This window comes from Aspergillus versicolor, assembly GCF_001890125.1.
Source record: "Aspergillus versicolor CBS 583.65 unplaced genomic scaffold ASPVEscaffold_6, whole genome shotgun sequence".
Classification (NCBI taxonomy): domain Eukaryota; kingdom Fungi; phylum Ascomycota; class Eurotiomycetes; order Eurotiales; family Aspergillaceae; genus Aspergillus; species Aspergillus versicolor.
In genome coordinates, this window is record NW_024467529.1 from 71,317 (window position 1) to 92,103 (window position 20,787).

At 52.2% G+C, this 20,787-nt stretch overlaps 7 protein-coding genes across 7 annotated transcripts; 4 read left to right on the forward strand and 3 right to left on the reverse strand.

Moving 5' to 3' along the window:
* Nucleotides 1-119: 119 nt before the first annotated feature.
* Nucleotides 120-2,249, reverse strand: ASPVEDRAFT_133568 (uncharacterized protein; the record flags this gene model as incomplete). Its single annotated transcript, XM_040807045.1, has 1 exon — nt 120-2,249. One exon carries the CDS (start codon nt 2,247-2,249, stop codon nt 120-122), a length of 2,130 nt encoding a protein of 709 aa, XP_040668781.1.
* A 994-nt stretch (nt 2,250-3,243) lies between these two features.
* On the forward strand, nt 3,244-4,993 carry ASPVEDRAFT_42553 (putative C4-dicarboxylate transporter/malic acid transport protein). The gene is made up of 4 exons (XM_040812607.1): nt 3,244-3,657; nt 3,704-4,019; nt 4,068-4,478; nt 4,526-4,993. Exons 1-4 carry the CDS (start codon nt 3,291-3,293, stop codon nt 4,878-4,880), a joined length of 1,449 nt encoding a protein of 482 aa, XP_040668782.1. The 5' UTR covers nt 3,244-3,290; the 3' UTR covers nt 4,881-4,993.
* Nucleotides 4,994-6,922: 1,929 nt separating this feature from the next.
* On the reverse strand, nt 6,923-8,641 carry ASPVEDRAFT_42557 (uncharacterized protein). The gene is made up of 4 exons (XM_040812608.1): nt 8,116-8,641; nt 7,933-8,062; nt 7,431-7,879; nt 6,923-7,381 (listed from the first exon to the last, which is right to left on the reverse strand). Exons 1-4 carry the CDS (start codon nt 8,513-8,515, stop codon nt 7,068-7,070), a joined length of 1,293 nt encoding a protein of 430 aa, XP_040668783.1. The 5' UTR covers nt 8,516-8,641; the 3' UTR covers nt 6,923-7,067.
* A 522-nt stretch (nt 8,642-9,163) lies between these two features.
* Nucleotides 9,164-10,847, forward strand: ASPVEDRAFT_42558 (uncharacterized protein). Its single transcript, XM_040812609.1, has 5 exons — nt 9,164-9,447; nt 9,501-9,867; nt 9,920-10,037; nt 10,088-10,152; nt 10,201-10,847. Exons 1-5 carry the CDS (start codon nt 9,295-9,297, stop codon nt 10,560-10,562), a joined length of 1,065 nt encoding a protein of 354 aa, XP_040668784.1. The 5' UTR covers nt 9,164-9,294; the 3' UTR covers nt 10,563-10,847.
* Nucleotides 10,689-12,591, reverse strand: ASPVEDRAFT_712823 (uncharacterized protein). The gene is made up of 3 exons (XM_040816109.1): nt 11,944-12,591; nt 11,307-11,891; nt 10,689-11,250 (listed from the first exon to the last, which is right to left on the reverse strand). Exons 1-3 carry the CDS (start codon nt 12,522-12,524, stop codon nt 10,815-10,817), a joined length of 1,602 nt encoding a protein of 533 aa, XP_040668785.1. The 5' UTR covers nt 12,525-12,591; the 3' UTR covers nt 10,689-10,814.
* Nucleotides 12,592-14,886: 2,295 nt separating this feature from the next.
* Nucleotides 14,887-17,906, forward strand: ASPVEDRAFT_134350 (uncharacterized protein; the record flags this gene model as incomplete). The annotated part of the gene is made up of 5 exons (XM_040807117.1): nt 14,887-15,187; nt 15,236-15,498; nt 15,551-15,660; nt 15,716-15,893; nt 15,939-17,906. 5 exons carry the CDS (start codon nt 14,887-14,889, stop codon nt 17,904-17,906), a joined length of 2,820 nt encoding a protein of 939 aa, XP_040668786.1.
* Nucleotides 17,907-19,338: 1,432 nt separating this feature from the next.
* Nucleotides 19,339-20,751, forward strand: ASPVEDRAFT_53586 (uncharacterized protein; the record flags this gene model as incomplete). Its single annotated transcript, XM_040814809.1, has 1 exon — nt 19,339-20,751. One exon carries the CDS (start codon nt 19,339-19,341, stop codon nt 20,749-20,751), a length of 1,413 nt encoding a protein of 470 aa, XP_040668787.1.
* Between the last annotated feature and the right edge of the window lie 36 nt (nt 20,752-20,787).

The following is a 20,787-nucleotide window of genomic DNA, read 5'->3' on the forward strand; positions in this document are numbered from 1 at the left end:
TTAACAAGCTCAACCCCTGCTGTTAATGGTATCAAAATACTCTCTGCCGATTCACTACGACAGGTTCGTCTAATTGGTATTGATGTAAAATTCGATGCGCATTGTCGATAGATATCCGGTTAGGAGGTGCTTTCCAGGTCCATCATGTTTATATACAGCAGATGATTGAGAACCCAGTCTTGATCATTGGCATATGGATCCCTGTAGTGCGTCTCTCGGCCATTGACCGTCAGCGGATAAATCCAAGCACATCCAGCAGTTCCATCTGGCGAGAACAGAGCCAAGTTGTTCCGAACAATCTCGTCAGCATGCTTCCGATAGGCTTCATCTCCCGTGGCCTTTGCGTAGTGGTACAAGGCGACTGCGTCAATGGTACTCCAGTGATGCGGAAATGTGTCGCCCCAGTTGCGGTCTTTGCCGAACCAGTATCCGTCCCAATGTCTGATTCCAATGCTATTCATGCGATAATCTGGCTGTTTTCCTTGAAACCGCAGCAAAGTGTCGAGTTGCAGCTCCCCAGCCTCAAGCCAGGTCTGATTTCCCGTAGCACGATAAAGCTCGAGCATCATGACGGCAGCCGGTGCGACAATGGACTGCTCGAAGTTGACCTCGAATGGCGGATAGTCGAGACCTCTTTCTAGGATAAACTCTCCATGGTCAAGGAAAAGCTCTAGGGCTCTGTTGTAGTACTCATCATGACCTGACTCTTTTAGAAATTGAAGAGACTCGAATATCGGTAGGCCAATTGCGTACAGCTCTCTTCCACCCGTTTCGTAAAAGTTTTCAAGCGTCAGCATGAAGCGCTCCAATGGTGACTTGTCAGCTACGGGGCCCGAAAGTTCGAGACCCAGCTTTGCAACAGCTAGATGGAATTGGATGACCCATGGCCAGTTGTAAAGGCGCTCCCTGCTGCTTCCTGCACCTTGTGGTTTACCATACACCTCGCCATTTTCACCTTGCAGCTTCAGGCTGACGAACTCGTAATACGTCTGAAGAGAAGATCGCACGGCGGTAGCGTTCGGGTGAGAGGCCAGATAGCGACTGATCAGATTGCCCATGCCGAGGCGCTCTTGACCTGTCGTGCGATCTGAGGATGTATCCCAGAAGGCAATTGACTCTGCTTGTGTGTCGTATACAGCATAGCCGCCGAAGTTGGGGTTCTCGCGGTCTCCACCGACCTGTTGGTTTTGGATAATAAAATTCACCCTTGAAGTCACCAAGTCGTCCAGCCCCGGTACCGTGTTGAGGAAGATGGTCGAGTTTTGAAGACCATTCTCTGTCGGCGTAGAGATCTGTATGTCTTTCTGGCCGTTGGAGCCAGCGGACACGGTGTATTGACAAGTACCCTTGTTGCAAGAAACCGAGTTTCCATCCACCAAAGTCTTTTCACTAACGGCACCAGTCATGTTGATCGTTATTTCCTCGCCTTGAATCAGAGTGTGGCTTGGAATATCAAATCGAATGAACTGATCAGACCGTTCAGCACACTGGTCGAAGAAGTCCTCCCAGTCGCTGTGCCAGAACAGAGTCCACTCAATTGTCGCAGATTCTCCTGGCTCAAGCGTCGGAATATTGGGATGCAAAAGGAAGACCCCTCTGGTGTTTGACATGGTAACAATGTCGCGGGACTCAATACTGTAACCGGATAATGAGCCCTTTGTCAGGACGAGTCCAAGATTGCGTCCCAGTCCACCCATCTGATCCATCTTGACCCATGCATTCGCTCCGCCATTAGCCCATACGTGTGCATGCGCGCGGTGGTGTATGGAGTCCGAAGTATTGGTGTAGTGGTCATTAAACGGTGTGTAAATTGCGATAGCATGGCTCTTGGTCTCTGCCAGGTTGAGGGACTCGTTTCCCTTGTTGACGAACGTATATTTTTCCGTGAAAGACCCGTCGTCGCTCAGATACCGATCGACATCTAACCTCAAGGGTCCAGCGGTGTAGGATACAGCATGGCTCGCTTTATTGTTGCTGGCAGACTTCTGCGGATCATGCCAGTAGAATCGATGGAGGAAATCAGCGCCCAGATCAGCAAAGCCAAGCCCCCATCGGCTCCCAAGCGGCAGCCAGGGGGTATTTGTGGGTGACCCGACCCAGCTCATGGACGACGCATTGGCTTGAGGGTCTCGTAGACCTACGAGTGCACCAGTCGTGTCGTCGATGTCGATCTGGAAGTCAGAGCTTACCAGACTGGCCGTTGCAGTGCTCAGAGCGATCGACGCCGCCCAGAGGTGGAAGAACTTCATAATGAGCAGAACGACAGTATTGGACTGCCGCTAAGAGATGAGGGGGGTCAACAATCGCTGGGTGGCTACTTATATATCTAGGGCACTGTGAAGCTTCATGCGGGGAATTGATCGGGTAATTCTTCATGAATCGGTACAATAGACCACGAGAGCAGCTGTCCTTGCAAGCTGCTGTTTTCCGCCAATCAGCGCTGGGCGTTTTTGTCTTTACAAGCACATCCTCAGTACTCCAGCGAAGCTTCTGCTCGGACGATCCACGGCAGGTCATGTCGCGTACCAGCTATTCTCCTCGTAAAATTGTCAGTTCGGAACAATTCTCTTTCTTTTGGTCACTTTCATCGCATTTTATTCCTGGAATGAGGCTTCCAGTGCTGTGGATTTGCCGCAGTCCACCCAGACCAGGAAAGACTGGTCAGTGGCCCATGCTTGGCCCAAGTACCAACGGAAGTGATATCATACAGTGTATGATATACTCGTCGGGTATGCTCGTCGCAAGGGCAACGTCCCCTTACTTCCCATGTTACCGAATTTGTGGAATCTATATACATATATACATTTAAGTAGGATCTCCCACCTTTATGTTGTTTGTGTACGTGACTGCGCTTGGCTGTCGGTGGTTGTCAAGACATGGAGTTTATCGTGTTGAACAGCAGCGTCAATATATATAAAGTGAAGTTATCCTGGCTGAGGTATATTATCGGAACAATTCACATTAGGTATTTAGGACATATCGTGACTCGGTAGGTGGCCAGGGCCGAGCAATAGGGTGTATAGCTGTTCTTGCACAAGGCCTTTATCAGGGCATCATTGTAAAGGCTGGTACTCTGCCAGACAGAAGCCGATCGCACTCGCCAAGCTCACCAGGCTGAAGGAATCCACAGCATGAACAGCAGATTGACAAATCACATTTGCTCCAGTGGAACCAGCGATCGCCCATCCAGGTTTTCCGTTTTCCCGCCCGGGACTCGGCACACCTCCACCAGTGCCGTCTGTCTGTCTGCCTCGACTTCTCCAGCCTGATCCAATGTGACGACACCCGCCATGTCTTCCAGCTCGAATGTGCCCAGGCACATGCGCAGCCCCGGCGACGATGGCTACCGCACGCCCACGATAGAAGACGCGCAGCTGAACTTCCCTGTTCTCCGCGTGTCGGACAGTCGCGGCAGCCAAGGCATCCAGTCCTCCGCCGTCGAGCAGCTGCACAACTTGTCGCAGCGAGCGACAGACAGAGGTCTAGAAAGAGAGCAGAAGGACTGTGGCGATTGTTCAGAGCACAACTCGCTGCACAGGACGCTCACGGGGTATTCCGCCAAAAGCCTGAGCTGGAAGAAGCGGATTCGCCATGTTACGTGGGCCTATTTCACCAGCACCATGGCCACCGGAGGGCTGGCTAATGTTCTATACCAGGGTATGCACTTCCTGCGAATAAGCCCTGCTCAGGCTAATCGGTCCAGTGCCGTACCGGTTTCGCGGTCTCGATACAATCGGAATTGTGGTCTTTCTGATCAATATCGCCCTGTACCTGTTCATCTGGGGCCTGCTGATTGCACGGTTCTATAACTACCCCTACACCTTTAAAGCTTCATTTCTGCACCCCACCGAGTCTCTCTTCGTCCCCGCGTCGGTGGTCTCTTTCGGAACGATCTTGATCAACGTCTCCCAGTATGGTCCTCAAAATGCGGGGCCGTGGCTGGTTGAGGCTGTCGGGATCCTGTTTTGGTTTGATGCTGCCCTGGCCGTGATATTGTCGGCCGGTATATATCTTCTTCTGTAAGGCCTGTCACCGTTCTATCGTATCCTGTCGTGCTGATTCTGCAGGTGGTCGACCCAGACTTTCACCATTGCCCAGATGACCCCCATCTGGATCTTCCCTGCTTACCCTATGCTGATTATTGGGCCTCATGCTGGCATCCTGAGTGCCAAATTAGACCAGGCACGCTCACTGCGTATCATCATTGGAGGCACCACCATCCAAGGCGTCGGGTTCCTGGTGTCAATGATGGTGTACTCGGCCTTTATCTACCGGCTCATGACGCAGAAACTACCAAAGGAGAACAGCCGACCGGGTATGTTTGTTTCTGTCGGACCAAGTGGCTTCACCGTGGCCGGTATCGTGAACATGGCTGCCAATGCGAAACGATCTTTTCCCGCTGATTTCATGGGAAATGGAGCCCTAGCCGCTGATGTTTTGAAGGTGGTCGTTGACTTTGCTGCCCTGTGGCTGTGGGGGTAAGTCATCTTGTCCCTGGAGATGCACAGAACTAATTACGAATCAGCTTGGCCATGTTCTTCTTCATCATTGCCAGCGCCGCCCACTTTTCTGCCTTTGGACCGGGAAAGATGGTCTTTTCGATGACCTGGTTCTCGTTTATCTTTCCCAACACTGCCCTGATCACGGCTACATTTGCCATCGGCCAGGCCTTCTCATCCAAGGCCATCAACATCGTCGGGTGTGTAGCGGTATTCCCGTTGCTGCTGATGTACTTTTTTGTGTGCTACAAGATGTTTCGTGCTGTCTATCTTCACCAGATTATGTGGCCGCAGAGGGGCGAAGATCGAGATGAAGGTGGCTTTGAAATACACACCATCAAGCCAGAGGCCGATGACTCTGGCGAGAATATCATGGTATAGCATGTGAGACTGTCGAGCTCGTCCACTTATGATGTAGAAATTGAATGGCATATGCATATATTCTTTTGACCTAGTACTGTATCTCACTTTCATAAGGCATTAAAATACCAGAGCATTGGCAAAGACTGGATTGAATTATAGAATATTAGATGGATGGACTCGTAGAGTAACCGAGACGATTGTCGAAACGCTCCTACGGACTTTCAGCCACCTTATTCTATTAGAAATAGCAGTCCTAGAGCGAATGCTTCGACGTTAGTAGCCGTGTGGCGACCTCAGGATTGACACCAAGGTGCCTGACACAAATCGCACCTCTCTCGTTACTGAACCGTCTTCTCCAGCAAGCTGTCGTATGACTGACGCCGGGGCGGATTAACGGTCGCCTTTGATTTGCAGCACTGTTGGTCCATGGTTTTCCACCCATGGGCCGCAGGTCAGATGCCTTTGACATCATTACTCCGCACTGCGTTACTTAAACTCCATTCGACACCAGATCTCGAGATTCCTCAACCTATATTTAATATTGATTTGAATACTGCCAATACCGATCATCATGTCGCAGCGTAAACCCAGTACAGTCGAGGCCATCCGCGACGCGCGTGGAGAAGGGTACGACCAGGCCTACCCGACATAATGACTAGGGAAAAGAAGACCTAACAGATGATAGGATTCTCCCAAGCTCGCTCGGCGCAGACGCCCAGAAGAATAAAGCGCAGAGTATGTTCTCGGCAACCAAAGAGCAGGAAAACCCGGAAGATCCTCGAGAGCCATTCCAGAAACTCCGCGACAGCCCGGCCCCTGCCCCAACAGCGTACGTATTTGCTATCTCCAGTTAGACGGTGAGCTTACATGTTAACTGGTGCAGCGCCCATCCTCACCGGCGATTGAGCGAAGCAAGCAGGCGGATGTGGGCGCGGAAAATGCACGAGATGGGTGGGACGGAGCCAGATGAATTGCTCACTCTTTGACGAAATTGTCAGGAACTGAATCCTTGCTAGTTTAAAAGTTGGCAATCGTAACAAGCATTAGCTGCAGAACATATCTGTCCCTGAGTACATCATTATGCATTTGTGTCCTGTATGCAGGAAGCCGCGACCAACATTGGCTGTTCCTTCTGTTTCGCAAATACCGTCAAAATGTCTGCCAAAGAGTTTCTATTTCAAATACTGTACGACGATTATAATTATCCTTTGGTTATTGTGGTGGAGGCGCTCAAAATGCGACAGGCTTTTCGAAGGTGTATACAAAAGCACGTATGAGAATTGTTCGGAAAAAGAATGTTTGTCAATTGTTTGAATCATATCATGGATCGAATGACAACCCGATTCAATCCGCTGTCAAGCATCTCTCCTCATGCCAATGGCGTTTTGTGGGCGACCGGCGTCCTGGCGCCCTCCGACGCCACCCAGCGCCGCGAACAGATCTTGGAACATATTCTACGATTCATAGATGCCATGCAAGGGGTAGGCTAGGCTGTCGATATCCGATTTTCAGGTTGCGGGAATTGTTGTCTGAAGAAATCTGGCTTCGGATACGTACACATGAAGCAAACTTCGGGCATAAAGTACGTGGTTGTCATGCCGCACGGGTGTTGATCTGCGACACAATATACAATATGGGACGCCACTACCAGGCCCAACAGGAAACTCTGCAAGGACGTGATTAACAGGCGAAGGATGCCTCCGTGCTGATCAAGACGCATCCGAACCCAAAAAAAGGAATCGGAAGAGAAGTCCCCTTGCATAATCGTAAGCCCGTATTGATTTATGGCTCGTCACAAATGGGCTCCGAGCACCTGGGCCGACCCCGCTCCAGGACATTCGAAGAGTTTTCGGGGTTTTGACCGGGGTATCAAAAACAGGGAAGTGGGTGAAATGACGAAACTATACCCCTGAGAATGGTACTTCTGAATTTCAAGACATAGTCTGCCATTTGCTGTCATGAAGAACCGACGTTTTGGAAGGGCTTTGTCGTACTATGATGCTCGCCTTTCTCCCCTTGTACTTGGCCTTGCAGGGGCTGAACTGGACCGAGGACGGGGTGTGGGAGTATCTTGTTCTGGTTAAGGATTATAGAACCTGTACCTGAATATATGATATACTGTACGATTATACTAAACAGCCCAAGACATACCTGCCGCCCACTTGTGATTATTATGAACATCAGGATCGTTTATATACAGTATGCTTATGCAACCTCCGCCTCAATGATCATTTCATATTGCTGAGGGTCGGGCCAGAACTTGACAATCTTAAAGCCGGCTTCGGTCAACAACTTCTGCCACGTCCCCTGCGTTCGCTCTCCAGATGACAACAACGACATCATCTCGACGTCCATTGTTGTCTGGCTAATACTCGCACCCGTAGGAGGCAGGACAATGTCGTAGACAAAGAGCTTGGAGTACCCCTTGACCATGGCATCTCTGGTGTTGGCAAGTAGTTGCTTGGCCTTGTCATCAGGCCAGTCGTGGAGGACCGCATGCATAAAGTAGGCCCGGCTCCCTGGAATCATTTCAGTATGCTTGTATACATTCTGGAGCGTGAACCTTACCTTTGACCGGCTGCGGAAGCCAAAAGTCATGAACCATGGCAGTTATCTTGTCATCCACCTGGGCCTTTGCGATGATTTCCGGGAGATCCTGAAGAACAAGAGAACCTGCAGGAAGATCAGGGTGTTTTGCAAGGACATGGGAAATGTCGATCCCGGTGTTGCCTCCGACGTCAACAACAAAAGCAGATCCGTTATCCAGATTGGCCCCATCCAGCAGTCTGGAAGTATCATATACCTTGGTCCACGGCGTCTTCCATGCGGTCCAGGCCTCCATGTGCCCTGTGAACGATTCATAGTGGGTGGGACTCTGCTGTAGACGACCGAAGAAATTGAGGTTATCCGGGTCAGTGTCGGTGTAGTTATTCGACATGAAGTCCGTCGGCTCTTTGTAAGAGGTCTTTGCTAAGTAGCCTGGCAGATTGTGGCCAGCTGCAAGGTATTGGTACGACCTATTGACAAGGCATGGTCAGTACAGGATCTGGACCGGGGGTGTTTGTCTTACGCTGCTTGAAGCGAGGCGCGAACCTTGGTGCTCTCATCACCAATGGCGTACGAGAAGGGAGTCGGCTTAAACTTGTCCTCTGCAGTTTCTTCGACGACGTAGAAAGCCGCCAGCAAGCGGAAGAATCGGCCTGTTCAACATTTATAAGTGGTGTTGGATCTTACTACCGTGGGAGTCACTTACGCAGTAGATTTGTTTCAATGGTGGGGGAAGTAAGCTGAACCAGTTCGTCGATAGACTTCTCGCCCCCTCCTGCAGCAGTCCAAGACTTCCAAAGCCCCAGATCAATACAGGTCTGCAGCGCCGCGAACACCACAGGGTGTTCGAAACAGAACCCCCATGCGCGCTCGTACGGAGTCTCCACTCTCGCCAGCAGGCGACGTGCAGCCGCGCGAACCTGCAGACGTTCGACTTCATTGTCGCCGAAAGTCTGGGGCTCGACTGCATCAAGGGCAGAAATTATTCCCTGAGTGTGAGTTTGACCATCAGGAGATGCAGCAATTTCCTCGATCAGGGTGGACACTGCGCCCTTGTAGGGTTCGGTTCGCTGACCGACAGGGATATCCTGGGTTGCAGTTGACATGGTGCTCTTGCAGTTCGTTTTTTGGGTACTCTTGGGGTGTATGTTTTGACTGAGAAGCTTTTCTTGAGCTGCGGGGTGTCATATTTATGCCTGCATTGGACTTGACTAACAACGCCGGTTGGAGCACTTCAGCCTGTGAACAACCCACTTATTAACTGGGAAAGGGGAATCTCCTGCGCAGTGGCGTCCAAGTCCCTTACCGAGACGAAGGAAACTTTACACACGAGCCACTAACCGATGGTGGCATCTGTGCCGTCTCTGCGGGCGATGTGTCGACTGCTGGACGAGACCAGGGACTAAATTCCGGGCAGAAAACTGCTGCAACTGGACCGTTCTCACAGCCACAAAGTTAAACACGGACTCCTTCATGGCAGCACATTTGACAGGCCTGCACAGGGATCCACCTGTCACTTTTGGCGGGATTTAGTTCCGCTCGGGGCGCCTCGCGGACGGCCGGACCGGTGCTGCAGTGGAGTCGAACGTTATTCCTTTGGCCAGTGGTGCTGATCCGGTTATCTTCTTGTTGATTGATCTATTCCAGCAGCAAGGATCGGAGTGGGCTGCTTGGACAGTCAAGTGTCAGAGAGGCACTCCTGTACCGGGGGACTGGTTGTCTCCTTTTCAATTAAGAAGTCGAATCCCCTTCCAGGCCAATGCACCTGATATAAGTGAAGGCCGTCTTCCTTTGACAATTGCCGCCACGCCTGCGGTCATCCTGCAAATTACTACAGATTTACCTCTTGTCTTTTTGCAGCTTTGCAGGTCTCGCTGCTCTCGCCATGGGCTACTACGGCGGCCTGGGCCCGATGACCAATGGGGTCCATTGGGCAGAGACCATTATCATTGCTATCTTTGTGGCACTCAGACTGTATACACGACAGCACATATTAAATGCTGTGGGTGTTGATGACTATCTATGTTGTCTGGCACTGGTGAGCTGAGACATAGGATTTTGGTTACAAGTGTGGAAGCTGACGTGCCCTAGGTCCTTCATATCCTGTACACCATCTTCGTCAGCATTGCCAGCCACTACGGCCTGGGAAGACTGGCGGCTGATGTCGGCGATATGACTGTATACTTCGAGGCCGTCAAGTATGAATTATTCAGCCAGGTCGCTGGGATTATGGTCATCGGGGTGGGCAAACTGGCTGTTGGAACATTCTTGCTGCGGATCATACGCAACAAGGTGCAAATCGCCTTCATCCACGTCTGCCTTTTTATCACCGTCGTCATCACTTTGTTCGCCAGCATTACGGTCGTCGTGCAGTGCTCGCCGGTCGAGAAGAGCTGGAACCCAACCGTCAAGGGGCATTGTTGGATCAACTTCTCCAATGTTGGATACACTGTCGGATGTGAGTTGGTCAGCCTCATTCATCAGCACTGGTTATTTACTGACCCCCTCAGCATGGTTCGTTGTCATGGACTTCTCATTCGCAATCCTCCCGTGGTTCGTTGTCTGGGACCTCAACATGAAGCAGAAGGAGAAGATCACCGTGGCCTGCGGTCTCAGTCTTGGAATATTGTATGCACCTCCCTCTCTTTAAAATTACAGCCATTGACATGCTCTTTCAGTGCCGGTGCTTGCGGTATTGTCCGCACTGTGGCCCTCTCGGGTCTGAACGCCTCTGAGTATATTTGTAGGCTTCCTTTCCACTCCCTCACCTCGACAAAGCTGACCATCACAGATGATACTGTTCCAATGCTCATCTGGTCCGCTACCGAAAGCTGCGCTACAATAATGTGCTCATCGATCCCTGTCTTGCGACCTCTATACACACGCCTCCGGTACGGCAAGGATGGCAAGGGAAGCTCCACTGGAGACTCGAGCTACAAACTCCCCATGTATCGCAAAGGCGGCAGCTATGGGAGATTTTCAAAATCAGGAATAGACACCTCTCTCACAGCAACCGAAACCGTCTACCCAAAGACCCTGATCACTCCAGGGACCAAGAATGGAAGCAAGGAGGATATCCTTAGCGGTGCTGCTGGTATCGAGAGGACAGATGAGATTTCGGTCAGCTATGAGCAGTTCCAAGGGAAGGCGTAAAGCACTGGTTATATAGTCAGTGGATGGATTCATTTACACTTTGTTATTCTCTTCATTGTCGTTTTTATTTTTGATTTGGGCTTATACCTACGGATGTGGAAACTATCTTCTGCTGTCATTATACTTAATTTGTCTATGTTCATCAAAGCACTGCCGTGGATTTGAATATTTATTTGACCCCATTCTCGTCTTCATTGTCAGACTAAATGTACTTGCTTGGTTGCTACGAGACAACACACTCCAAAACAACCGTCATACAGCCAATCTACTTGACAAAGATGTAGGCAGGCTCGATGTCTCGGCCCCCGTTCCCTTGTCTATACAATAGCGGTACTCCTTGCTGAAGTTGCAGTCGGTAGAGTTGCTGCTCGTCCCTTTAAGTGACGGGTTCCACTGCATAAGATCAGGCACAGAGACTCCCCAAAAGGCGTGGACGACTTGGCAGCCGCTGACACCCGGGAAGTTGAATTGCAAATCTCTGCCATCGAAGATTGTTGCGCAGTCCTTAACGGTACGCGGGGCGAGTGGCAATTTGTCGGGGTTCAGCATGGGCGTGTAGGTTGCGTCTGGGAGACTGTCCCATGGGATTTTAGAGATTGAAGGCATGTAGCCAGGAGCACCAGGGTAGTTCTCCATGTCTCCAACGGGCAGGACGCAATAGCTGACACCCAGTAGGAGGTTAGTGCAGCTGAGAAGCAACGAGTTAGCCAGTTTCTTGAACGGTTACATTACAACAGGACATACTTGGCATCCAGGCCCGGATTGAGAATCAGAAAGTCCTCTCGGCTGATAGAAAACTCCTGGACGATGGTATCGCAGTTGTCGCCCTTCTTAATTTCATAGTATTTACCACAGGTCCGTGTACTGTTATCCGCGACGTTGGTCGGTGTAGGCACTGCAGTACTAGCTGTAGAGGGCACCGCGGTAGACCCAACAACGCTGGATGGTGGATGGTATTTGTGCCCTGGTTCGTCCATGCATATCTCGGTTCCGATTGTTCGGTTGAAGTTGTAGCAACCCCCGTCAATCCAAGGGTTATAAGACCGCAACTGCACTGTCGAGATGTTATGTGCCTTCGCGACGCTCTTGCAGGTGTCGCCCTTCTGCACGGTGTACGTTGAACACTTGTTCTTAATGCACAGATCGCCTTCTTTGGGAAAGTTTGCGCAATACGCCCGAAGGTTGTTATCAAGCAACAGTTGGAAGGTCGCGATACTCTGGGACTTGGAGACGGATTGACAGGTATCTCCTTCTTTAATTGTGTACTTTGTGCCACTGCACCCACTCGCTGTGGGAGACACGGAGGGGGACGATACCGGTGTAGAGGATCTGCCATTCGGTGTTAGTTGGTGCAGCAATACAAGGTATAGGGAAGACATACAGAGAGGATGAAGGGTGAGGTGATACTGTGGCCGGATGGCCTGTGAATTTGCAAGAGGAAGTAAAGCTGGGATAGACGCTCGAATAGACACTAGGGCCGCTTCCATACGGAAACTGGGCCTGGCCTCGCAATTGCAGCAGCAGGCATTTGTTGCACTCGTTTCCTCCGTTCTGGGTCAGATTTCCCAGCACAGGATTGCAATATTGCCCTTCATTCTTCAGACAAACTTGGTCGAAGTTGAAAACCAGAATGCTTGCTGCAGCGGATATGGGATTCGCAGAGCCCCATTCGTTGGTCAAAGAGACTCCATGGCAGTGATCTGTGACAGCTTTCTCGTAATTTATCAACTCGTCGCGGCATTTGGGCTTGCAAATGACATCGAGGGCGTGCTGAGAGTAGAAAATCTCAGTGCTGATGCCGCCCACCGCCGGAATGCAGGATGTAATGTTGGTTGCAAGAGCGTCTGCGCACTTCTCACTGTAGTCGCCGATCTCCGAGTCGGGGAAGAGTTGCCAACCCCGGCTGAGAGTGACAAGGCACAGGAGAAGGCCCTGGAATTGGAGCTTGGTGATAAAGGTCATTATTTACTCCGTGCAGCATGGGCCTGGGTCGGAGAGGTGCGAAAGACCGCAAACAATTATATACCGCAACTGGGCCTTGTCTGACAACAGAAAGGACGAGTACCTGCCTGGGACCTGCTTTGGAATATGCGGCGCTGCTCGCGTAGGGCGTTTCAGGAAGTCTCACACGATTATCGGATCTGCACGAGCAGCAGCCAATGTCTTGGGCCATTGAAGCGCCGGCCAGCGCCCTGCATAGGCCCCCGTGCAGCCGCAGTTCGTTTCGGCCCCATGAGCCCCATAGACCCTCACAAGGCCCATTCATATCTCGCCAGACCGATTGAGATCGGCGGTTCGTGCAGTTGCCGCAGTCACTGTACATCGGGGATGCACTCAACTCGGCTCGATCACAAGGCAGACACGGGAAACCTCGCAGGCAGGAGAGATTGAAACACACGTTTCCGACACAGGCCATTGACGCGGTGGAGGAAATATCTTTTCGGCCATCGACACGAGCCAAACCCGCCTTCTGATTGGCCCTGTTCGCAGCCCGCTCGTGCATCACGGGCCATTACAGCCTCCTGGTACCTGGCTGCGGCGGCAAGGGTGGGTAAGCCTGGTGGGTATAGGGTCTGGCGTGATTATTCGATCGGAAATGGGGTCTCGGATGTACCTCGCTTGTATTGTGACGGTTGCTCGCTCTATTGCCAGCTATATGTCTATTTAACACCCCATGCCCATTTGCCGGATATTGCAATTAAACGACCTTCTTGTCGTCGTTGGATATCTATTTCCATTTCACCATGGCGGGACACCTGTCGGTCCTTGTCTTTCTTTTATGCATTCTTTCTACATCCTTAGCTCATCCACAATATGACTCTGATGACGCCTTGGACATCTCGTTGAACCCATTGAGCCTACTCTTCCGAGACGAGTACAGCTGTGGAGAGGACAAGCCGTGTGCAAACGGCGCATGCTGTGGCAAGTCTGGCTACTGTGGCTTTGGGGCAAAATACTGCGGCACATCTGGGGAGTCTCCCAACGACGCCTGCTGGAGCAACTGCGACGCACATGCTGAGTGCGGCAAGGACGCAAAGAAGCCCGGAAGCAAATGCCCTCTTAACGTCTGTTGCAGCGAGTTTGGCTTTTGCGGGACAACCGAAGAGTTTTGTGGTGCAGGATGCCAGAGTGGATGCAAGCAGCCTGGCTCTGGCGCTTCTGCTGGCAATGTACAGGAACGCATCATCGGATACTACGAGGCTTTCAAACATGACACCTCCTGCCAGGGGATGAGGATCAAGCAGATTCCTGTTGAGAGTCTGACTCATGTCAATTGTACGTTTACTTTTCATTCTCCTTTTGCCTTCGCATACTAACCATGATGCTCGTAGATGCATTCGCGTACATCTCCCCCGATGACTACGAGATTGGCCCAATGCCCGATATCCCAGAAAAGACCCTGACGGACTTCACTGCCCTCAAGGAGCGCAACCCGAACGTGGTGCTAGGAGTGTCGCTTGGTGGATGGACTTTCAATGATAACCATACCGACACCCAAATTGTCTTTGCCGACCTGAGTTCTACATCCGAGAAGCGTTCCAAGTTTATCAAAAACCTCCTTTCATTCATGCGCCACTACGGGTTCAACGCCGTCGATCTGGATTGGGAATACCCTGGTGCACCCGACCGCCAGCCTGAGGACTGGGATGGGGCAGACGATGGCAAGAACTACGTGAAGCTGATGCAGGACATCCGCAAGGCCTTTGAAGATGAGCGCTTGGATTACGAGCTCTCCTTTACGGCGCCCACCTCTTACTGGTATCTCCGCTGGTTTGAGATCCATGACATGGTCGAGGCTGTGAACTACATCAATCTGATGAGTTACGATCTCCATGGCGTCTGGGACTCTAACAATCCCATTGGCAACCAGGTTCTGGGACATACCAACCTCACAGAAATCAACCTAGCGTTGGATCTTCTATGGCGGAACGACGTCCCCGCGCGAAAGGTGAACATGGGCCTTGCCTTTTACGCCCGTACCTTTGAGCTCAAGGACAAGGACTGTCGCAAACCGGGCTGTGAGTTCAAACACGGCGGCAGAAAGGGTGCCTGCACCGACACTGAGGGTATCCTGGCGTACAGCGAGATCATTGACATTATTGCTGAGAACGAGATTGACCCCGTCTATGACAAGAAAAATGCCATCAAGTACATCGTTTGGGACGAGAACCAGTGGATCTCTTACGATGATCAGCAAACCTTCCAACAAAAGATTAAATTCTTCAACGAGAAGGGACTGGGAGGACTGTTGCTCTGGGCCATCGACCAGGACGACCGCAATCGCGATGCCCTTCGAGGCGTCCTCTACCCGCAGGACTTGGTGATGACCGACAGTCTGAAAGACGATGTCAGCTACTGGGAGAGTCAGCACCCCGGTGACTGTCAGACAACGGACTGTGGCAAGCACTGTAGTCCTGGGTTCATTGAAATGGAAAGTCTCTCTTGTCCCGATGGTAGCGACAGCGAGTGGCGCATCTGCTGCCCGCTCTCGTCAGCCCCCGATCCCAGCACCTGTCACTGGCGTGGAGGCGACAATGGGGGAAGCCTGTGCAACGGTCAGTGCCATGGTGGTGAGGTTGCCCTGTCGTCGGCTGTCAATGGAGGTAACGGCCACTGCGCAGATGGTAGGAAGAAGCCGCCCCTTCGATGCGTGATGTAGCTGACAATCTTAGGACGTCAATTCTACTGCTGTCCTATCCCAGAGGTTGCCGCCGGCGGTGGTATTAACTGCGGCTGGAAGACGGAATGCTCCGCGGACCAAGAGATGCTCACATTTGAAGGTAGCTTTCTAGGCGATATTTCTGATGCCTTGGACTTTGGTGGCCTGGTTGGGCAAGCACTGGGTGACCTGTTGGACACTATTGATATGGATGTTTCTCATCGCTACTGCTGCTCTAAGGAGGAAATCGAAAACTGGAAAGACTGCTACTGGGCGGTAGGTCGCTATTTATTGAGACCTACAACGAGCTTCACTGACGATGCATCAGGGGCGAGGTGGTCGAGGGATCCATAGCTGCGACGACAATCACTGCGCAACGGGCCACGAAGTAGAGCTCACTCTAAGCAAGTATGGCGAGGGCGAAAGCTGCGGTATAACGTACGTTGAATACTACAGAAAAAGGATATTGCTAGCTGCTAACAATCGCTTCTAGGGGTCGACAGAGGGCATTCTGCTGCACACCAGCCAGCGGCGAGTCACCGTTTCTTCCTGTCCCACTGGAGTATCTCTTCGACAATCCGCCAGACGCAGATGACCCTGACTTTAATCTCCAAGTGGATGACACTTGGGGAACTGGGGAAACTCAGTCTGGGAACGAGGATGAGCCCGATGTATGTAGACGAGCCATTCCCTTGTGACATAGCTAACAGTGGCAGGATGCCTCCTTCGGTTTCGTCGTCATAACTGCGCCTGAGGAAGTTCATGTCAGTTTAGACAAACGGGACGGCTCCCCCTGGGAGTTAATGGACTGCCCCGACACCGACAGCGAGGAAGCCCATACTATCCGCATGGTCTGCACTGACTCCAGTGAATCAAGCAAGTGTGACCACATCCATCGAGGATACGGCGTCCCTGGGACCATTCTCCAGCTGCCTGACCGTTGTGGTCCCGGTCGATATGCCGTGGCCAAATCATTCGCGCAGTCCAAGAACCAGAGTCTCCCTGGCCATCTTAGCAAACGTGGTCTGGAAGGTAGATCTGTCTATGATCTGACTTTCGACTATAACTTCCAACGCGTGCCTCGGGATTTCGGCGATGCACAGATGCGGATCGATTTCAGCAACCAGCCTGGCTACTGGGACTCTGTGGTCGACCGGCCTGGAGGGACAGAGGCAGAAAGACACACCAGAAAGACCAAGCGTGATGGAAGCGGATATCACCAGAACCGCAAGCGCTGGATGGAGGACGAGTGGCGCGACGCCTACCATCACGGTGGGATGCACCGCGAGGAGATTCACAAGCGGTGGTTTGGCGAGGACGTGCTCAACTGGCTGGCCGAACTTATATTTGTCGGCGAAGCAGAGGTAACCAAGGAGCTCAATCACCACGTCAACGAGAAGGTCGAGCTCCTCCTGATAGACCAGCAATTTGGCCCATGTCCAGTCGGTCCCGCGCAGGCGCAGGCGAATATCAAATCCACCATCACCGCGGAAATCGACGTCGAAACATCTTTTGGTTTGACAATCCTGACTTCGCTGCACGAGGGAATGGACCTGAGCAGGTCCTACCTCTATTTTAGAAACGCCGGCGAGGTCAACGCCAAATTTGAACTGGACGCCGTGGCCTCGCTGACTTATTCCACGGGCGATATAAAGCTGCTCGGGCTGGACGACTTTCCAGGGGCAACGTTCCGCGTGCCTGGAGTTGTTACCATCGGCCCTAACCTCGCCGTGTATGCCTCAGCCGATGCCTCCCTTGTCGTCGCAGGCCATCTCGAAGCGGCAGTGACTCTGGCCTCGTGGGAGATCCAACAGACCTATCCGCAGAACGACGACCATCCGCCGCAAGCCCTGGATCAGCCTGACCGCGAGGCCAAGACCGTTGGTAAGCCCACGTTTGACGCCTCTGTGAGTGCTAATGGCGAGATCGCCATTCACCTCAAGCCCACTGTCACCTTTGGCATTGTATTCGACGACCGGTGGAAGGTGGATCGGTGTACAGTAGATCTCGTGCTGGACGGCTACGTTATCGGCCACGCAGAGGCAGAGTGGTCCCTCAATGGCGACAATAGCTGTCCCTTCCGCTATGGAATCGATGCTGGGTCCAATATCTATGCCCAGCTGGAAGCCCCCGACCTGTTTGGATGGGGTGGTAGTCACCGCGTTACGCTCGCCTCTGTCCCACGCAAGCAAATCACCCCTCCAACTTGTCCTAGTGGTGATACCAAGATGATCAGAAGGTGGATAGGTGACGATACCAGTAACAGTACACAAACGGACGGTCTGTCGCCAGAGGCCGCATTTCCGGCAATCCACAATATTCATGGAAAGCGGGATACGCTTACCTTGGGCCCCCTGGTCACAATCCCCGACAGTTTCCTGAAATGCCCGGGTGATGATAGTGGATCTTCCAAGTGTGAGATGTGCTCGATGTATGGGACAGATGACAGCCGGACCGAGAAGAGCATTTCCCTGTCCAGGCGCCAGGACGACGGCGGCTCATGTCCATTATATCCACCTGGAGATAATGCACCATGTTCCGACCGGACTGTATTCGATCGTGCATCTGAAAACACGGCTAAGGAGATGAAACTGAGCTTTTTTAACGGAAACAAAGAATTTACATATCTTCGGTATCCCTCGTGCAATGCGGACAATGGTGGGCCTAATATTGCAAAGGTTTGATTCACCCCAGCGAGAATTCACGTTCATCCTGATACTAACATCAATCCAGTGGTATCTGCCTGAATGGATGCTATCCAACTCTAACGACCCGACCGACCGAACGCGATGTTCTGCAAAAACCGTAAAGCAAAACGCCGTCAAAGGCCCAACTGGTAAATACTTGATCGCCGGCCTCTCTGATCTCCCGGCAAATGACTTCCGATCAGAGCACATCTTCGAAGTGCATCTCATCAGCCGCTTTCTTGAATGGGTGTGTAATGGGAAAAACCCCAACTACAGCCTACTGAATGTCAAACTCGAATTCCCTGCGGGCTGGAAGAAAGCAGACGCCGCTTGGTGCTTACAAGCGTTTGGAGGTATGCCTTACCCATTGCAGGATCCGGCCATGGTCTAACAGGATTTCAGGCCCTACTGGGGGAATCCAGTGGTCTCGTGCTACGAAAGGACCAAAGAAGAACTGGGTCATGCATACCGCGGACGTGCTAGGAAGCGCCTCCAATCTCGATCTACTGGTTTTGTACCACGACACACCAAACGGGCGGAAGCAGAAAATCACCCAAGGCTACAAAACCACCATTAAGAGTCAGCTGGCACCGACTGATGTATCGGCTGTTGCAGAGAGTGTCATGGTGGTGCGTCGATCCCTCTCCCTATTTACCTATACTCCCGTCCATGGACGCTACTACTACCACTACTTGCACTGGCCTGACAACGTTGGTAGAGCGCAACTGTTTTTAATTACTTGAGAACGCTCCAGGCCAAGTGGACCGGCCCCAGTCAAAATGTCGAACTGATATCGGATGAGTTTGATTACTGGTACACGCGGTGGCCCTTGGCTCAATCTCCGCCTGGAACGCCCATTGGCAAGCCCCCAATGCCCCAAGGCGTGAAGCATTGGGGACTGCGCACACTCTGGTGCTATTTCATCGACAGACATCTAGACCTTGCCGAACAGGTGCAGGAGGTATGGCACGCGTCTACAAAGTCCAAGTTGGAGAAGGTCAACGCACAAACTGCAAAGGACTTCGTGGCGAATGCCATGACGACCGGCGATGCGAAGGTGGCAAACTTCAAGTTTCCCCGGCCCAATCCAAAAAGTCCGCTTCCAGGAACTGCTGGGAGTGACTTTAATCAGGAAAGTCGGTATGGAATGTGGGGAGGCAAGGGGCTGGGGAAGTTAGGGTTGTAGTGTCAATATCCCCGTCACGTAGCTGACCACGGCACTGAGCGGCCATGGTCATGTTGAAAATATTTTCATTGAGGGTGGTTTTGATGGAGGAATATTTTCAACATGTATATAAGGAGTTCCGTAGCCCATGTGAACAGTCCTAGGGCGATAACGTCATCGTGCATGCTTATATAACTAAGTATTTAAGTGCCTCAAGCCCCTGTTTCACTTGCTCAGTTCACTTCCTTCTTTCCTTTCCCTGCAATGTCCGACAGCGACAGTGACAGCGACCATAGCAGCTGGCAGCAGGTCCGCCACTACAAGGACCACCTGGGCCATCCTGTTGTCCTCGAAGAATACGTGAGGCCTGGCAATCCACCAGCACCGTGCCACTTAGTCCCTATCCAGGTTTACAGCCTAGTGCCTCTGGATCCAGATCATGAAAAGGTCCGCGACTATCTCCTGGGCGCCTTCTGGAATGACGAAGTTATGCCGCTATTCGAGATATACTCGTACTGCCCGCCTGATGCCTTTGCCTGCATCGACCACAACCGTCGCGAGATTGCCTTTCGCAAGCAGCAGCACCGGTCGGGCGTTGAAAACGCCCCCGGGCTGATCCCCCAGTTCTTCAGGCACCGTTGGAACAACGAACCTCCCATTGGGCGCTGTGTCCTTTTACGTTCCCATTGCTACCGTCTAGATGAAGACGATGATGGCGCCTCTGCCGGGGGACCAGATGCGCTGGAGTTCACACGTACCTTTTCCGCCACGCGCAGAGATGCCGATGATGCACCCGATGATGCACAAATTCCATCCTACCCTCCAGATGAACGCTTTTTGGAACGGTTTGAGCTGTCGGTGAGCCGCATCACGTCACGGGAAGATGTCGATCAGGTGGTTGTTCTTGACATGTTCCTCAATTCTCACCCTCGTGGGGAGCTGTATTTTGGCCTGGATGTTGACGAGGGTAACCCCCCGGACCAAGCTCCCCCGTCCGAGAAGCAGATCCGGGATCAGCTATCCCAGCAGACTGCAGTTGGCGGATTCACTCTGCCTTCCTTGGCTGAGGTCACTCAAGATGGCGGCATCGTGACGGTGTCAGACACGCCGAAGGGGGCTCAGCCTGACATGCAGTATCTGATCTGTGCCCCTTTTCTCAGCCACCTCGATGCAACCACTGCGACTCCTCTTCTGGAAAGCACAGCACGCCTGTTCTGCTCTGCCCTGCAATTCCATCTTCCTTCGCCGAAAACTATGGATCTTGAATTCTCTATTCCAGAGTCACATTCCAACCCTTGGTCGGGCATACGCGCTGCCCACGACGCCGTTCGCGCCTCTCGTACCACCGAGTTTGCTCCCGGCGCTCTGCATAAATTCGCGGCAAACGACGGTGATATAGCTGCCCTTCACAGGGTTAGCCCTCAGAATGAGCTTGACTCCCTTGCGGGCGCTCAAAACGTCCTCACCTTCCCCTGTGGCGTGTTTGCTGTCGTACTGGATAGGGCAAACTTTGTAAGCGAGGCCGGGGTATATTTTTATGTTGCTGATTTTGGTGACGATGAGGATTCGGAAGAAGAGAATCTTTCTGACGATACTAAGGTCTGGCGCTGCATTGGCATGGCTGAGGCGGCCAGGCGGTTGGCGATGTTGGCTGTCGAAGAGGCGCTCACAAGCTGACGCTTCATTTTATGATCCTGAGAAGCATAAGGCCAT

What these genes read in the sequence shown, in the direction of transcription:
- ASPVEDRAFT_712823 (XM_040816109.1), bottom strand. Translation starts at nt 12,524, where the DNA reads ATGACCTTTATCACCAAGCTCCAATTCCAGGGCCTTCTCCTGTGCCTT. An exon ending in CCTCACCCTTCATCCTCTCT is followed by an intron (nt 11,892 to 11,943) that starts GTATGTCTTCCC and finishes ACCGAATGGCAG; the next exon opens with ATCCTCTACACCGGTATCGT. An exon ending in AATCCGGGCCTGGATGCCAA is followed by an intron (nt 11,251 to 11,306) that starts GTATGTCCTGTT and finishes GTTGCTTCTCAG; the next exon opens with CTGCACTAACCTCCTACTGG.
- ASPVEDRAFT_42558 (XM_040812609.1), top strand. Translation starts at nt 9,295, where the DNA reads ATGGGCTACTACGGCGGCCTGGGCCCGATGACCAATGGGGTCCATTGG. An exon ending in ATCTATGTTGTCTGGCACTG is followed by an intron (nt 9,448 to 9,500) that starts GTGAGCTGAGAC and finishes GACGTGCCCTAG; the next exon opens with GTCCTTCATATCCTGTACAC. An exon ending in TGTTGGATACACTGTCGGAT is followed by an intron (nt 9,868 to 9,919) that starts GTGAGTTGGTCA and finishes TGACCCCCTCAG; the next exon opens with CATGGTTCGTTGTCATGGAC.
- ASPVEDRAFT_42553 (XM_040812607.1), top strand. Translation starts at nt 3,291, where the DNA reads ATGTCTTCCAGCTCGAATGTGCCCAGGCACATGCGCAGCCCCGGCGAC. An exon ending in GGCTAATGTTCTATACCAGG is followed by an intron (nt 3,658 to 3,703) that starts GTATGCACTTCC and finishes TAATCGGTCCAG; the next exon opens with TGCCGTACCGGTTTCGCGGT. An exon ending in GCCGGTATATATCTTCTTCT is followed by an intron (nt 4,020 to 4,067) that starts GTAAGGCCTGTC and finishes CTGATTCTGCAG; the next exon opens with GTGGTCGACCCAGACTTTCA.
- ASPVEDRAFT_42557 (XM_040812608.1), bottom strand. Translation starts at nt 8,515, where the DNA reads ATGTCAACTGCAACCCAGGATATCCCTGTCGGTCAGCGAACCGAACCC. An exon ending in CATTGAAACAAATCTACTGC is followed by an intron (nt 8,063 to 8,115) that starts GTAAGTGACTCC and finishes AATGTTGAACAG; the next exon opens with GCCGATTCTTCCGCTTGCTG. An exon ending in GCTTCCGCAGCCGGTCAAAG is followed by an intron (nt 7,382 to 7,430) that starts GTAAGGTTCACG and finishes AAATGATTCCAG; the next exon opens with GGAGCCGGGCCTACTTTATG.